At 32.7% G+C, this 17,640-nt stretch overlaps 1 protein-coding gene across 5 annotated transcripts in view; it reads left to right on the top strand.

The window, feature by feature from the left end:
* USP25 (ubiquitin specific peptidase 25) overlaps positions 1–14,856 on the top strand; it is a 134,143-nt gene extending 119,287 nt beyond the window's left edge. For all 5 annotated transcript variants that reach the window (XM_026484522.4, XM_044380307.3, XM_044380324.3 and 2 more), the window contains 6 exons: positions 2,109–2,287; positions 4,424–4,502; positions 7,570–7,649; positions 11,598–11,721; positions 12,941–13,136; positions 13,438–14,856. In XM_026484522.4, the coding sequence (XP_026340307.1) occupies positions 2,109–2,287; positions 4,424–4,502; positions 7,570–7,649; positions 11,598–11,721; positions 12,941–13,136; positions 13,438–13,610 (831 nt within the window). In that variant the 3' untranslated portion in view covers positions 13,611–14,856. The remainder of the gene's footprint in view (positions 1–2,108; positions 2,288–4,423; positions 4,503–7,569; positions 7,650–11,597; positions 11,722–12,940; positions 13,137–13,437) is intronic.
* The last annotated feature ends 2,784 nt before the right edge of the window (positions 14,857–17,640 follow it).

Below are 17,640 nucleotides of genomic sequence, written 5' to 3' on the forward strand. Positions count from 1 at the left end.
TCTAGGGCAGGATTCTGAGGAAGTAGTATGAATCAAATTTGACAACTCAGCAGTGTTAACTTTACTCCTAACGATAAATAGTGAGGAACTCTGCTAAATATACTGACATGGAACATCTGCTGAAATTTTGAAGGAATAGATCTGATTGCAGTATATTTTAAACAGAAAAAGTTTTTAGAAGGAAGTTCATAAATAAAAATAATTGATAATTATAAAAAAATAATTTGTGCTGGTAAAAAGTGTTTTTTGTGTGTTTGAAAAATTGTAGAAATTTAGATGTGCCTTTAACCTCTGCTAGTTTAAATATCTATAGATTTTAACTTTGGCATTTACTTGTGCAAATTAGGAGTATCTTAAATAGAACAAAATTAAGAGATAAATATAATTTTAGAATTAAAGAGGGATATGTATTCCAGCTTGCTACTAGAAATCTCTTTGCTCCTTACGAAAAATAAAGTTCCTATTTTGAATGTAGGTAAAAAAAAAAAAAAGATGTATCCATTTAGTGTTATAATTCCTTATCTCTAAACCTACAATATTACTTTAAGAGACTCAATACAAACTTATTTTATTTTGGTCATATTAATTTTGGCCAAAAGCATGATACCTGAAATATTTAAATATTGAAAACTTGGAATAATTTATGACAGTCATTGTCTGAAGACCATAATAAGGAAGAACAGTTATTGATTGGTTTTGTTTTATATTTATTCTGAAATTCAGTATAGTTTGGTTATTAAATTATGTGCGCCTTTTTTTTTTTTTTCCAAATTGGGAAAATGGGAAGATTTTAGAGTTCTAAGCAAAGCTTATGTGTGCTAGTTAGGTATGCATTGAAGTGCCTTAATAATCCTACATGTTAAATATAGTTTTCATGGCTATTTTAACCACAGTATGTATAACCAAAAAAAAAAAAAAAAAGGAACACAACTTATTTTAGCTATAAAGTAATAATTCTGTTTACAATGCTAAGTTATATAGAAAGAACTTATTAGCCTTCCCTTTAATGAAATATAAGAATGTATAACTAGAATGTTTCATTTAATGTTTGTCAGTTACATTTTCTCCCTTTTATAAAATATAGCACAGTATCTGGATGGCCAAGAATTGCTTAAGAAAGGCATGCTTTTAAAACAAACAAACAAAAAAACCAACAAAAAAAAGTAACCTTTCTAATAGAATTGATTTTTTGTGACTTATTTTGCATGTGGCCCCAAAATGCTTTCTGGTTTATAGAGCTAGGATTTAGATATAAGTCCAATATAAATGAATATTATAAAATGTATTATTTTTAATCATACAGGTTTCTTGTATACAGCAGTATTCGATATATAACCCTACATTTGTTTCTGTATGAGCCAATATTTTCCAAATGGTTTGCTCGTGTGTAGAAACATGTATCAATATTATTTCCTGTTATAATTAGTTATAAATTCTGAGGTGTTCTGTTTATAAAGAAAAAGGAAGTTCAAGTATAAGGTGATAATAGTGCTAATATTCATTATTATACGAATGAAATTCAAATATCTTTGAAGCAACAAGGAATTCATTCTGTGGTAACTCCGGTCTCAGGGCTTACTTTTTCATTCTTTCTTTTTAGACTCTTCAGCTAAAAGGTAATTATAATGGTATTATTATGCATGTAAGAGCCAGCCATTTTCTTTCAGATATGGGTATTCCTGGAAGCTGAATTTCAACCCTAAAATTTGGGATATTCAAGATACACATGAAACTGATACTGGAAAGCATAGGATAAGAGATACTGAGTATCGCAGTTTTAGGATGCTTCTACTCAGACCACCAGACTCTGATAAGTTTTACAAAATTATTCGCGTAGTGCACTTAGGTTATTGTTTAGTTTAATACTTCTCTACGTGAAAACAAAAAAACATTATTACAATGAAGGGATAAGGAAATACACATATGGTCAGTTTTAGAAAATTCTTTTAAACTATGGAATATGGGACAGTAGTTTATAGATGTATTACCTTGTTTGTAATACTTTAAAAGAAAAAATGTATTTGAACACAAGAATAATTAAAGCTGTAATATTGAAGGATTTTAATTATTATAATTAACCAAAATTGGCATTTTGTTACATTTTCTAGGCAATTAAGTTGGAGTATTCAAGATTGGTTAAATTGGCCCAAGAAGATACCCCACCAGAAACAGATTATCGTTTACATCATGTAGTGGTCTATTTTATCCAGAACCAAGCGCCAAAGAAAATCATTGAGAAAACATTGCTAGAACAATTTGGAGATAGAAATTTGAGTTTTGATGAAAGGTAATTTAAAAATGTGAAATATCGAACTTACATGCTCAAATTGTCTTTTTAAAATAGTTTTCTATGCGGTTTTTTAATGTTTATTTTATACCTACAAAAAGACCTATTTCAGTAAATACAGCACAAAACTTAATTTGAACAGTTGCTTTGTAATTTCTTTGGAGTTTATAGTCATGACCTTTAAAAGTTTGAGCTGAAAATAATTTAGATTGTTTTAGTATATTTTAATTATTGACCAAGGTACTGAGCTAAGCAACATAAAGATGTATAGAGGGATATAATATAATCACTGCCCTTTGGTGGGGACTCAGTATTTTAGAGAAATAAAGAATTTCTCAATCTCTGCACTATGTGTATTTGAGTCAGATAGTTCTTTATTGTGGGGGGCTATCCTATAACTTGTAGGATATCTAGCAGTGTTCCTGACCTCTACCTGCTAAGTGCTGGTAGCACCTCTCACAAGTGGTGACAACCCAAAGTATCTCCAGATATTGCCAAATAATCCTTTGAGGAACAAAATTACCTTGTTTGAGAATCACTAGAGAAAAGTATTTAATTGTATACACAAGTAAAATAGTTTAATGCCCTCTGATATCAAGAGAAGCCTTAAAATGGTTTAATTACAGTTCACCCTTGAACAGTGTGGAGATAGGGGCGTTGACTCTCCGTGCAGTCAAAAATCTGCACATAAAGTATATAATTTTTGACTCCCCCAGAACTTAACTGCTAATAACCTACTGTTGACTGGAAGCCTTACTGATAACATAAACGGTCGATTAACACATATTTTGTATGGTATATGTATTATATACTGTATTCTTACAGTATATAATATTACTAAAGAAAATGTTACTAAAATCATAAGAAAGAAAAAACACACAATACTGTAAAAAATCTCTGTGTAAGTGCACCCTCAAAACCCATATTGTTTAAGCATCTAGTGTATTTTGGTTTACCCAAAAATGTTTTCCCATAGAAATTTGTAGAAAATCCCTAGAATTTTTTTTTTACTAATATTAGAAAATTAAAATATAATCTAGTTAGAATGAATACCATTAAAAAAAATTAGGCCTTGGATAAAGATCCAAGTATCGGACGTTATTTTAGCCTACAGAAACATTTATGTTATCTTGGAGTTCATTGTAGTCCATTTTAATTCTGAAATAAATGATTATCTTTTCATGAATATCTCAAAAATACTGAATTAAAAACATGTATAGCAGAAGAGAATATGTGGAAATCAAAGCATTCAGGATTAAATTCCTGCTCTACCATGTGTCTGCTGTGAAATTTCAGATTAAGAGAAATAATAACAAATAAATGGCTTGAATGGTATTTGATAGCCAATAAAGTACTCAGTGAATGTTAGCTATTACTATTTTATTAGCAGTAGTAGGAACATCACTTATTTTACATATAACCACCACAAAGAGCTCAGGAATATGACTGATTATGACCCTTATTACTTGGGCTGTTGGTACACCATGTTCCAATGTATATATGCTGTTGAATTTGGGGAAAATATTCGTGGGGTAATCACACCGACTTTTCAGTCTTTTGCAATTTTTGTCCTGGGGACTGCAAATTGGTCAATTTGTTTTGATAGTCTAATTTCTCTTATACTTGAAAGACAGAGCAAGATCGATGTGATAACTAAATATATTCTGCAGAGATTTCTTTACCAGTGATTCTATGCATGAGAATGTCTCTGTTACCTGAAATGATAGGCACATTTTGGATTCCTTTTTTGCAATTTGTGAATAATGCCATTTGAAAGGGGAAAATGAGATTTAATGTTTCTTAAGCTTGCTTAAGAAAGCAAAAACACATTTCATTTTTTTACTTATACAATATGTATTGATAGAATGTAATTTAAAAGCCGTGTGTAATATAATATGGTACATTTGAATTAGAATTATTGATGCTGTCTTTTTTATGTACTTGTAACTGTCCGGCATTGATCCAAAAACCATTTTTAGTTAAGGTCGTTTGGGAGTTGCTTCCTCAAAAACGTATTGCTTAGTGACAGTGGATTTTATTTTCATATGTGTTGGGTAGTTTAGTTTTGTGTCACATATTTTTTCAGTTTTTATGAATTTTGCTTTTGATTTAGGAATGCATTTCTTTTATTTGAAGGTGTCACAACATAATGAAAGTTGCTCAAGCTAAACTTGAAATGATCAAACCTGAAGAAGTAAACTTGGAGGAATATGAGGTAATGTGCCCTTTGAGAGGTTGAACTGTAGATTGAGGAATTCTGTAGTTCCCTGATCTCCCTTTCATTTTACACAGCTGAGCACAGGAGAGAATAAGGCAGAGAGAGGGTAAAGTAACCTGCCCAGAGCTTTCACAGCCAGCAGATCACAGCTTGGTTAACACAACCTGCATCCTTTTTTTTTTTTAATGTAACAGAACCTGCATTCTTAAATGCCGTTATGGTCACTGAAGCCATGCTGTATTTCTTCTTTGTTTGCCTCATCAGATTATTTTAGGGAGGAAGTTGCAAGGTTGCTTTACTCACCGTATGCCATATACATTTGTCATATTGGACAGTGTTGTACATGTGAGCTAGAGCATGCATGCACACTCATGTCATGCTTACGGTAATTTTTGTACACAAAATACTCTTTGTGTTCTTTGGCTTTAAAATTAATATATTTTTTTTAATTTACCAATTCAAACACCTAGTATTTCTTCAGCCTTTTAAATTTAACTTTATACATTGTCTTTTTTTATTAAACTTTTTTTTTAAAAGATTTTATTTATTTGTCAAAAAGAGAGAGCGAATGAGCACACAAGCAGGGAGAGCAGCAGGCAGAGGGAGAAGCAAGCTCCCTGCCGAGCAAGAAACCCGATATGGGACTCGATCCCAGGACCCTGGGATTATGACCCGAGCTAAAGGCAGACACTTAACCATTTGAGTCACCCAGGTGTCTCAACACATTGGCTTTAAATTTATAAATTTAGTACATTTTAAGTTGATTTCATAGTGTCTTTGATTAATATTTGATCCCATTTACAAACTTAATTACTTTAGATTTCCTTAAACAATTACTGTAATTCACCACATTAACATATAAGAAAAATATTCATTTTTGATGAAAACCCTTAGCTAACCTGTAATACAAGGTGTAACGCTTTAATCTGCTAAGGAGTGTCTCAAAAAACCACAAAACTAGCAAATATATAGAATTGTGGACATTGAAAGCTTTCCTTTTGTAATCAGGAAAGATAGAGATGTCTGCAGCCACTTCTATTCAGAATTTTACTGGAAATTCAAATGGGCAGCAAGGCAACAAAAATAAGCAAAAAGTAAAAGATTGGAAAAGAAAAAGCAAAGTTATTATTTGGAGATTTTACACCTAGAAAATACAAACAAAATCTACAGATTAATTAATTGAAGCTAATAAGAGAGCATTGCAACATGCAGAACCTATGTCAAACACCAGTTTTATTCCATTAACCCAGCAGCAGATAGTCAGAAAGTGAAATTTTAAGAAATGACATCATTTATAATAGCATCAAAAAGTGTGCAGTAACTAGAAATAAATTTAGCAAAAGATGTGCATGACTTCAGGAGACATTAAAGAAGACCTGAATAAATGGGTATACATACCATGTTTGGACAACTTGATATTGTAAAGGTGCCATTTTACCCCAGAGTAGCTTATTGATTCTGTGCAGTGCCTGTCAAACTTCTAGCAAGTTGTTTGATGTGGCTTGAAAAGCTGATTTCAAAAATTTTATGAGGGGTGCCTGGTTGGCTCAGTCAGTGGAGCGTGCAGCTCGATCTCAGCTTCATGAGGTTGAGCCCCATGTTGGGTATAGAGATTACTTAAATAAAAGTTAAAAAAAATTATGAAATGCGAGCATCTCAGTCTGGCTCAGTAGGAAAGCTTATTCTACTAGAAATCAGGAGATACCATTCTTAACCATTATGCTTTATAATAATAATAGCATAAGGGTAGGTAATTTAGAATAATATAGCAGAATGGAAAATCTGAGAACATACGCACAAATAAATGTACACATGATATATGCCAAAGATGCCAAGCAAGTGGGTTACTTGCTCTGTTTGTCCCCAAGATCCAAGTTGCATGGGACTTGATTTTTAATTATGATTTGACTCTGCAGTCTCTCCGGAGCCAGGGTTGCTTCATCCGATTAGATTCAACATATTTTTGTTCTGAGCACTCCTCACATTCTAACTGCAGAGCCATTAAATCTGACACGTATTTACGTGGCATGTTTTCAGATTTGGTGTGTCCTGCATATCTTTATCTTGCTCTGAGTGACGACCCAGCAAACCGTGGCCCACAGACCAAATCCAGCCCACCGCCAGTTTTTATAAAACAGTTTTATTGGAACACAACTATTTGTTTACATATTGTGGACGAACGTTTTCACATTTCAGTCGCAGAGTTGAGTAGTGACAAGAGACTGCGTGGCCTGCGAAGCCTAAAACACTTACTGGCGAGGCCTTTACAGAAGAAACTTAACAACTTCTTAGGCAGTTCTGGTGACAGTAGAGTGGCAATTTAAATACTTTCCCAGAAAAGCTAACTTTAATTATTTATTAAATCCTGTATTGAATTTAGTTATGGTTTTCCTTGAAGTAGTTTGGTTTTTTTTTTAATAAGTTAAAGAAAAATCCTGATTTTGTTTTCTAGTTAGAGGGTGTCAATTCTGAATCGTTGAATCCTATTACATGCCCAATAATTGGGTTTTTGGAAGGAGGGGCAGTTGAAATGTGACATGCTTCTATTCTTTTCACCATATCTCAGATGAATAAACTATTCAGCTACCATATTTAAAATAAAATGTAACATAAATTTGGTAAAATTAAAAGGTTAAATAAATTTATTATAACGTTTTTCTTTTAGTTCCTTAACATTCTTCATCAAATAGTAGTCTTCTGCATCCAATGTGATACACATCTATAATAATATTTTAATAGTATACCTTTATACAGAAAAAATTTTGAGAGGCAAAAAACATGGTAGATTATCTTGCCTTTGTATTTCTGTTACAGTGAATCATGATTTAATTCCTCATTCATTTCCAATAATTTTTACATTTATTATTATACTAATAAAATAATCTTGTGTATCAAAAATGAAAGTCTTGATTTAGGTTTAGTTTATCTTAATTTTGAATTGGATAATTCAATTTGGTTCTATTAATGTGAATACTTGTCAGAACAATGCATTACTTTATGAACAGTTTTCATTGTGGTTTTAATATCCTATTCTGCATTCTTTTAAAATTTTTTTTACCTACAGGAGTGGCATCAGGATTATAGGAAATTCAGGGAGACAACCATGTATCTCATAATTGGGCTAGAAAATTTTCAAAAAGAAAGGTAAGGCATAGTAGTCAAATATTATTTTTTGTACTTAATTCTATTCAGATATGACTTCATCTGTAGAAAATATTCACAATACATATTTTTGATAAACTTTTAACTTTATAAGTTTTAGATTTACAGAGAAACTGTATAGTTTACAGAAATGTTCCTGTATACCCCATATATTTTGTTTTTCCAATTAAATCTGTAAGGTTGGCATTAGTTAGTCTTTGTTTTTATCAGCTCTCAAATATTACAGTTGAAGTTTAGGATGGAATAGAATTAGATTGAAGCCTAGAAGTTTGCTTGGGACCAAAGAAGCTGGTAGCCCAGCACAGGGAATTTGTGTTGTGTCTTCAGTCTCCAGCCGTTTTCATATTCTTTCTGAGTCTAATCTTGATTTCAGAGCAGAGATAGTGTTTTTCTAATCTGTCTCTTTGTCCAAACTTCCAGTTACTATAAAAAAATATCGCTGTAGAGAATTGATCACTTGTCTTCTAAGTATTGTGACTTCAAACATCATTTTTCATTTAGATTACAGATGGTTTTAAAGGAATTTCTGCTTGTTAAACTATTATTTACTTTTAAATGTTATTAAGAAGAAAAGATGGATATTTATTTACTTGCGCATTATTCACTAGTTTGTGTTTACATTTTATCCACATATTTCTTAATTCATATTCTTTAACGTGAATGTACTTGACTAGTGATTATTTTTGAAAGTGCTATATTTTAAATATTCTCTAATAGTGCATTCAAGTAAAAGGGTTATTGAATTCCTTCTTTTCTTTCTTTTCTTCACTTGTTTTATATAAAGTATAGGAAACCTCCACTGAGATGTTAATGCAATTTTGTTTTTAAATGACAACGCAGGCTGTTACTTCTAGAGCTTTGCTGGCCATCCTGGTAGCCACCAGCCCTATGTGACAATTTAAATTTAAGGATTTTAAAAGTAAAAACTCAGTTTCTCAGTCACACTAACCACATTTTGAATGTTTATTAGCCACCTGTGGCTAATGGCTCCGGTATCGGCCAGCACAGACACAGCACTCCCATAAAAGTTCTGTTGGACCACGTTGCTCTATTTGTGGGACAGGGCACAGTGCCATCACTTTTACACTTAGCAAGATTTTAGAAGTTACCCAGAGTTAAAAAATAATGTTAATACTTGGATACAAATTATTAAAGTCCTAGTCCTTGTGTAATTTATTTATTTTAATTTAAATTGGGTTAGTTAACATACAGTGCAATATTGATTTCTGGAGTAGAATTCAGTGATTCATCACTTACATATGACATCCAGTGCTCAGCACAAATACTGTGTAATTGAAGATAATTCACTTTGGTCAAAATAGAAAAGTATTTTCATTAGTAGCTCCATTTTATGAGTTTTTTTATTTTGGTCAGAGTTTTATTTCTATAATAGGAATATTCAAATTCACTTTAGGATATCTAAGATTAATATTTCTGAGAAAGATAGTCATGTGATCTTATAATTGAACAGAGTATCTAAGATGAATAAGCCATTTCCATTTTATAGATTAAAGTGTGTTTACTTACACATATCTCCATAGAGATGCAATAACTTTTTCAAGGTCACATAATTAACTAGGGAGAGAAAAATTGAAATAGAGAGCTGTATTCTTGTAAAATTTAATGAAGTCAGATAGTACAAGAAGTATTTATTTTTCTCACTAAGAATTAAAAAGATGAAACTGACACTTTCTTGCTCTCTGCATTAACTTCTATATTAGCTTTTCTTAGTTAACATTTGTTAAAGGACTTTGAGATACAACTTGGAAATATGTTTTAATTTCATAATTTGCTTATTCTCAAATATATACTTATTCAGAAAGTGAGTATTCTGGTGTAGCAGATGTTATTGAATTGGAAAGGTCAACTAGAAAATTAGTAATGGTGACAAATAATATTTATGGAATATTATAAAAAGAAATGTTAATTTTACACTTTAAATATAGCAGTTACCACAGCTAGCAGGTTAGAAAATATTGCCAAAGGTTCTCTCCAACTTTTTTTAAAAATAAAACCATAACACTTGAAAGCCTTGAATGGAATACTGATTGATAGTCCATTGTCAAGTCTGAGAATAGTGAAGTGAAATCATGTTTTTAGGAACCGTAATTTTACAGTAGTATAAATGAAGATAATCTACAGGCTACATGGTCTTGTTTTATCTTAAAATAAGAATATGGTACCTGGACTGCTGAGTCTTATTCTCATTTGTTTGAATATACATTTGTAGGCACTTTAGAGGTTGTTGATAAAATATGGAAGTTGTGTACTTCAGTAAAAAATTGGAACAAGGTCATGGTTTCAGAGCTATTCTTAGAGAGGTGTGACTCAGGTCTTGAAGACCAGATAGGAATGTCATTCAGCAAGACTTTTAAATAGGAAACTTAATGGCTATAAAGGAAAAGGTAGATGTGCCAGCAGACTTCCTCAATTTAGTGGTGTAAAACATTTAATATTATTATCACTCCCTTCTTTTTTTTCTTTCATAAATAAAACAAAAAGTCTTTAGCTGAGGCTACATTTGTATTATTTCAAAATAAAATGCCATATTCATAAGTTTTCACAAAAACAAATTCCTGGTAGAAGCCTTTTCAAAAAACTATATGAAATAACTTATTTTTTTTTTTTAAGATTTTATTTATTTATTCAACAGAGATAGAGACAGCCAGCGAGAGAGGGAACACAAGCAGGGGGAGTGGGAGAGGAAGAAGCAAGCTCATAGCGGAGGAGCCCGATGCGGGGCTCGATCCCAGAACGCCGGGATCATGCCCTGAGCCGAAGGCAGACACTTAACCGCTGTGCCACCCAGGCGCCCCTGAAATAACTTATTTTTTAAGAAATAGTTTCAGGTGTATAATTTAAGTTGTCATTAATTTCAGTTCTACATTTAATATTTGAAGTGTAGAAATGATTTATATTTGAGCACATGAAATTGAATAATAAACAGTAAAACTTAGTGTAACCTAGAGTTTTAAAAGTGTTTTATAGTATTTCACCTTTTAGGATGTTTCATTTTTCTGAATTAAGCCATAAGAAGGTATGTTATGATTAGAAAAACTCATACAAAGGAGATAGCTTATATTGTTCGTATTTCAGTTATAAATATATAGCTAATTCATTTCTTACAGCATATGAACAGAGGATAATTATTTTAGAGGCAAATAGAGTACTCAAACATTTTTACCCTCCTCCCTTTTTAAAACCAAGTTTGAACTTCATAACCTCTAGGTTTACATTAATGTAACATTAATATTACTAATATCAAATGTAAAAGACCTCACTGCCAGCTTTTATGTTAGTATGCTCTTTTTTTGTTTGTATCCCACTAGATGGTGTTTTCAGATTTAGAAGGATTCTTTTCCCTTTCTACTTACCCTGGGTCTCCTTAGGATATTCTCCCCTCTACCAGTTTACATTTTTCTCAATGATGAGAACTGTGGCTCCACATAGAGAAAACTTGAATGGTCACTGAATGAAACAAATGATGTTTGTGATAAAGAAACAGAGTAACCTGATCCTTCCTTCAAACAAAAATGACATAATGTTAAAAAAGGAGATTCTGAGCTTTCATATCAGTCTTAATTTTGACTATAAATGGAAGACACGATGTAAACAATTACCAAAGAAGACTGGGAACTATCTAAATTCAACAATTATGGCCTTTTTCCTCCCAGTCTTTTCTTAATCCCTAGTTCCATTTTTTGTTTTTGTTTTTTTTAACTTTGTTTATGACATAACTATATAACTGGTTTCATATGTGGCTGTTCCTAAAAAGATGCTCTCAGGCTTGTAGTGCATCAGATGATATTTTTATTGTAATGTTCTGAATAATCAAAACATAAATGTATACTTAAAATATTTTATAATTATAGTTGGCTTTTTTTTACGAAGATGAAATACTAATGCTCTGTGTCTCTTTTAATCTTTAAGTTATATAGATTCCCTGCTGTTCCTTATCTGTGCGTATCAGAATAACAAGGAACTCTTGTCCAAAGGTCCAAACAGAGGACATGATGAAGAATTGATATCACATTATAGAAGAGAATGTTTACTAGTAAGTTGAATGTTTGCTTTATCGTTTTGTTTTACATTGAACACATTTTCCAGACTCGTGCAAGTGATCGACTACAAATTCTGATGGGGAAAGCATTGTCTTGGTGTCTATAATCTGGGTTTAATCCCTTCAGATGTGAGGATGCACGCAATTCTTTTTTTATCCCTTCTCTTTATTGATCCTAAATATTGCAGGTGATAAACCAGAAATGTTCTTAAAATGGGATCAAAATAATTACAGTTTCATATTTAAATTTCTTCATCATTCTGCTGTTCCCTTTTTTGATGAGAGAAGAGGCGCTGCACAGGGCATGAGGAATTATTACTATTATTCCAGAAAAATAATAGAATTTTCTGAGTTTTTATAAATAGTATATTTGGTATACATAATGTCAAAAGATTTATTGTAATACAGTATCCTTTTTTCTCACCTAGTCGTCGGTAGTTTTTTTTTTCTTCAAGTATTTTTACTATCCATGTGCAGAAATATTACTATTGTTGTATAAACTTTAAAAAATGTTTTTAGCAGTTTTTTTGCACCAGATTACTTTCTAGATTCTGGAGTACTTTGTTACTATTTGTCTAGTTAGCTAATATGTATAAAATCACAAATTCCATCTTTATACATTTTTCTCATTGAATTCATTCTTAACTATTAACATCACTCTGTTATATATTTTGAACACCTAAGTTGTGATTTTTTTTTTCCTTTACAGAATACACACACATGCACAAAAGTATTCAAGAATGTATGATTTTTGAACCTATTATAAGTTACATGGTTTAAGTGTAAACAACTTTAAGTAGGTGTGCTGATAAAATGTTTTCTTTCAGTTGAACTTCGTAGTATAAGCTAATTGTAGTCTTTAATATTAAAGTCTTTAAAATTTTTGAATAAGAATATTAGGAGGTTGTGATCTTACCATTTTTCTCTCAGTTGCTTTTATTGTATCTGAGTGTATTTTAAAACTTGAAGTGTTAGTGGTTTGTATCCATGGAGGATAGTTCTTAATTTGGCCAGTTTCAAAAGGTTTTTGTTTTTGTTATTATGCATAGCTTTTTCTAAGAGACTTCATGCTGGAATAGGTTGAGATTGTTTTTCTCGATTGCTATTTGTTCTAATATTGTTCGTAAACATACTTACGTTGTCTTCAGTATTAACACAAGTATTTGTATTTAATTAAAAGAAACAAAACTCTTCCTTTCCCCCTTGCATTAAGAAATTAAATGAGCAAGCAGCAGAACTGTTTGAATCTGGAGAGGATCGAGAAGTAAACAATGGTCTGATTATCATGAACGAGTTTATTGTCCCGTTTTTGCCCTTGCTGTTGGTGGATGAAATGGAAGAGAAGGATATACTTGCCGTGGAAGACATGAGAAATCGATGGTGTTCCTATCTCGGACAAGAAATGGAATGTAAGTTTAACCACTGCGAGTGGACACCTCAGTTGTTGGGGTTAAGTGCAGTTAGAATGAGACATTATTTATCCTTATAATTTTTTATGCTCTGTAATATTTTTACATTCGCATCATTACTTGTTTTCCTTATTTACAAACCAAGTTGTGCCTTGCCATTTATATTTTACCTCTCTCCACCAAATGGTGATGATTTTGCATATTTTGAAATGAAACCTCAGTTGATTGCTCTAACAAATCATGTTAAAGATGGTAATTTCCCACTCTGTCTTTAGCTACATCTAATTGTTTGTATTTACAGCAAACCTCCAAGAGAAGCTGACAGATTTTCTGCCAAAACTGCTTGATTGTTCTACTGAGATTAAAGGGTTCCATGAGCCACCGAAGTTACCTTCATATTCCACCCATGAACTGTGTGAGCGGTTTGCCCGAATCATGTTGTCCCTCAGTCGAACTCCTGCTGATGGAAGATAAACTGCACACACTTCCCCTGAACACACTGTATAAACTTTTTTTAGTTCTTAACCCTTGCCTTCCTGTCACAGGGTTTGCTTGTTGCTGCTACAGTTTTTAACTTTTTTTATTTTAATAACTGCAAAAGACAAAATGACTATACAGACTTTAGCCAGACTGCAAACAATAAAGCTGAGAATCGCATGGCGCTCAGACTTTGTTTTAACCAGAACTGATGTATGATTACAAACTGATTGATTTCATTATGGCAAAACCATCCTTTTGCCACCTTTCTGTTACAGTATTACTTTGCTTTTATCTTTTCTTTATCTACAGCTTTCCATTCAGTCTGGATCCTTCCATGACTACAGCCATTTAAGTGTTCAGCACTGTGTACAATACATAATACTTGGTAGCTTGTAAATGAAATTAAAGAATAAAGTTTTATTTATGGCTACCTACGTGTTTGTAAGCAGGTATATTGTATATTAGTGTATCACTTTAGTTATATATAACTGAATTTTGTCTGGGGATTGTGTAAGATTGGATGAATAGATAGATTAATACAAACTTTTAATTTTTCTCTGTTAGCACATTGGAAATTTACTAAGTATTTGACACTTAAATATATCTGTATTTTTGACTAAGTTGTTAAACTTAGTATGACACCTAAACCTGTTTTGAATTCAAATCAGGTTTTCACTGAAGTGAGCGGCTGATATTTAAGTCAACCACACTGAAACTTTTAACTTTTTCTTAGATTAACCTTTTATTTTTTTATGTATTTACAAATAATATAGCAAGGTGATTATTTCAAGAGATACCAGAAAAAAGTACTTGAATAAGGGCTATTTAATAGTGAAACTTATAAAAAATCTGTATATGTATATACACACACATACACACAAGTACACACACATTCTTCATAACGGAGGACAATGTTTTGCATTATATAATCATTCTATTTTTGTAAATTGTATACCACTTTAATTGAAAATGTTCTCTACTAATCAATGCTGTGAAGTGAAGTTGATATTGTTGAACTAGAAATTATGAGTATCTTCCTTGCTTCTATTTTCCTCCTTTTCAAAAAGAAAAAGCTGTAGAACATTTTGTAGATGGAACTGCTGTTTAAGATGAATGAAGTCATATTGTGAATCAAAATCAATGCTCTAAAGGTAATCATGTTACCAATAACCTATTTTTGAATTTATAAAAATTTCTTTATAAATGATACTTTGTTAGCATAGTAAAATATATCATTATACTATGTGTATGTTTGTTGTAGCGTCGCCAAAACTAGAACTCTGTAAGTGCCTCTCATAAAAGATCCTCAACAGAGGAGGAAGAAGAAAATATTAAGCCATTATATAATGTTCCTTATCAAGGTATCAATGACTACTGAGGTGTTAATGACAAGGAATTGGTACTGTTTCTGTTGTAAGGTTAGATTTTGCACATTGAAGCTATCAGAACGTATTTTGGTTTAGATTTAAATTCTCTACCGAGCAGAAGTAATATTCTACATTGGTTTTCAGGTCCTGTCCAAAGTTTTAGAACTGCATAGGTATCATCAAAGCATTTGTAAAGTATCTTCAGTATTTTATGATATTCTACCCTAATGGTAAAATTGGTTGTGTTTATGTGTGTAATTGACTACTGAGACACAAAGTGTCCAAACACCGTATGGAAATTACTCCCTTCCCAAGGCACATCCAGGGAATCATATGTGGCTCTTGTGCAAAAGGTAAGTATTATTATTGTATTTACTTTTCTACTTGAAAGCCAGTTTATTCATTCCTATTAATAAACCTGAACTACTTATTTTAAAAAGTGACTTTTTTGAAGACCTGGGGAAGCAACTTGTTTTTGCATCAGTAAGTTTCAGTCTGGTCTAAACTAGAACCAGGGCACTAGATGAAACAGTCAGTAACATTTTATGCACTTAAATTGATGCTGTTTAACTTCCATTTACCTCTGATCCCTTGTTTGTTGGAAACTTTTCAGCATTTCCTTCAGTTGCAATTTCAAGGAAGTAACTAAAAATTTGTTTTCTTAGTTTTAGATTTATTGAGACTAAGCTGGATTTTCTCCTCCTATACCTAATTCCCCAGAGTTCAGTGTCTTTGTCTGTGATTCAGAGATGTTGACTTCTGGCTCTGAATCCTACTGCCATCCCCCAAAAGTACAGTCACTCCGATGCTTGCGGGCAGTGAGTAGGGATAGCCTTGTGTAATCATTTTTTAAAAAAATTATTGTACATCATTAAGCAGATCAAATATCATTTGTTGTGCCCATGATAACTTCATCCAGAGTATGTATATTCTCTCAGGGCTGCCGTAACAAAGCGCTACAAACTAGGCGGGTGGCTTATGGAACAAATTTATTTTCTCACAGTCATACCGGGTGAGGACCCCACCCCCACCCTTATGACCTCATTCAGTCTTTTTAAAAAGCCCTATCTCCAAATGCAGTTACACTGGGAGGAGTGGCTTCAACATAAAATTTTAGGGGTAGGTGACACAATTCAGTCCACAGTGTGTGACGGCCTAGTTTATGTACCTCCTTTCCAGACACAAAAGTATGCTAGCCTCTTCCCTTTAGCCTCATGATTACAATGCACATATCTAAAATTCTGCTGTTACATCTGCTTTATTGTTTTCTTTTACTTTCATGGTGTTCTAAAACTATTTTAAAGTTATAGCAGACGAAATTAGGAATTGCTCACAATGCATTCATCTAATCAGTATCAGTTCAGTGTGTTTTCATTGAACAGATCTTTACTGAATGAATGAAGTAGTCTATGTTGCTCTGCCCTTATTTATGTGGGTTTTCTTCTTCTTCTTTTTTTTTTTTTTTCCCATCAGTTCCACTTAGTACCATGGATCTGTTTCTATTTTGCTAGTGTTTTTATTTTTACCTGCTCCACTTCCCTTTTCCATCCCCCTTCCCACCCCCAGCCTGGAGGTAACTATTGTTCACCACTGTGGCCGCATGTTTTTCCATGTTTGGGTAATGTTATGCAGTGTATACACAAAAGTGTTGGGTTTTTGTTGGGGAGCAGAAGAGGAAAGGGTCATCTATTTTATGCATCCTTTCTTCTCCTCTCTCCTGTACTTTCTGGCCTTCAGTTCCTTCTTTTTCTAATGAACTTTGATAGAAGTGGCAGTGATCAAATAATAATAAAAACTATGACACTAATAAAAGTAAATGAGTCATGACTGAGGGAACTGTGTGCATAGTTGAATACAGACATGCATACACATTGGAATTCCAAGTATCCTTATTCATTCTACGCACAGGTTTTCTCAATGGCTAGTTCAAATCACTGCCATCCTCCACTTCCTATTCGATGCCAGCTCCAGTAAAGCAGGATGATTTTTCCTTTGCCTCACCAAGGAAAGGGACCATTGGGTATGATACCCTTCAACTATAACATCATACCCACACATTTACAGTTAGTTAACCAAGATGTACTAAGTGATGGGTATTATTGATAACCCACCGTTTATGAGGAAAATATAAAATCAAATGTAGTGTAAAATGAACTTACACATTAAAAATTAAAAGTACATCCATTATTTGGGAGACATGGTTGCTCTTCTGTAAGATTCAAAAAGCTTAACTTTTTGCCTTATACTGGCCCAAAGCCTATAAAACATCAGTTTGCCATTTAGCAAATGGTTCTCGCTTTTTCAGTAATCTAGGGCTAGGCAGGTATTCTTAACCCTGGTTGTGCATCAAAAGCACATGAGGAGTGTTCTTTAAAAAAGGGGTCTAGGGCCTATCCAGCATGCGGATTCTTAAAAGACTTTTAAGTGAGAACTAGTTTGAAACCATTTGGTAGGTGTTTCTCCAACATTAATTTTTCTAGGAATCAACTCTGCTCTTACCCTGAGAGACTGATTAAGCCTGGCTAAAGCAGGATGGAAAAATTTGCTTTTTGCATTCTTGTATGTCACATGAAAAGGGAAAGGACTTACATTTGCTGATGGCCCCCTCAGCCATAGAGCATGTCCATTTTAGTATGTGCTGTAGCCAAGGTATGCGT

This window comes from Ursus arctos, unplaced genomic scaffold (genome assembly GCF_023065955.2).
Source record: "Ursus arctos isolate Adak ecotype North America unplaced genomic scaffold, UrsArc2.0 scaffold_4, whole genome shotgun sequence".
Classification (NCBI taxonomy): domain Eukaryota; kingdom Metazoa; phylum Chordata; class Mammalia; order Carnivora; family Ursidae; genus Ursus; species Ursus arctos.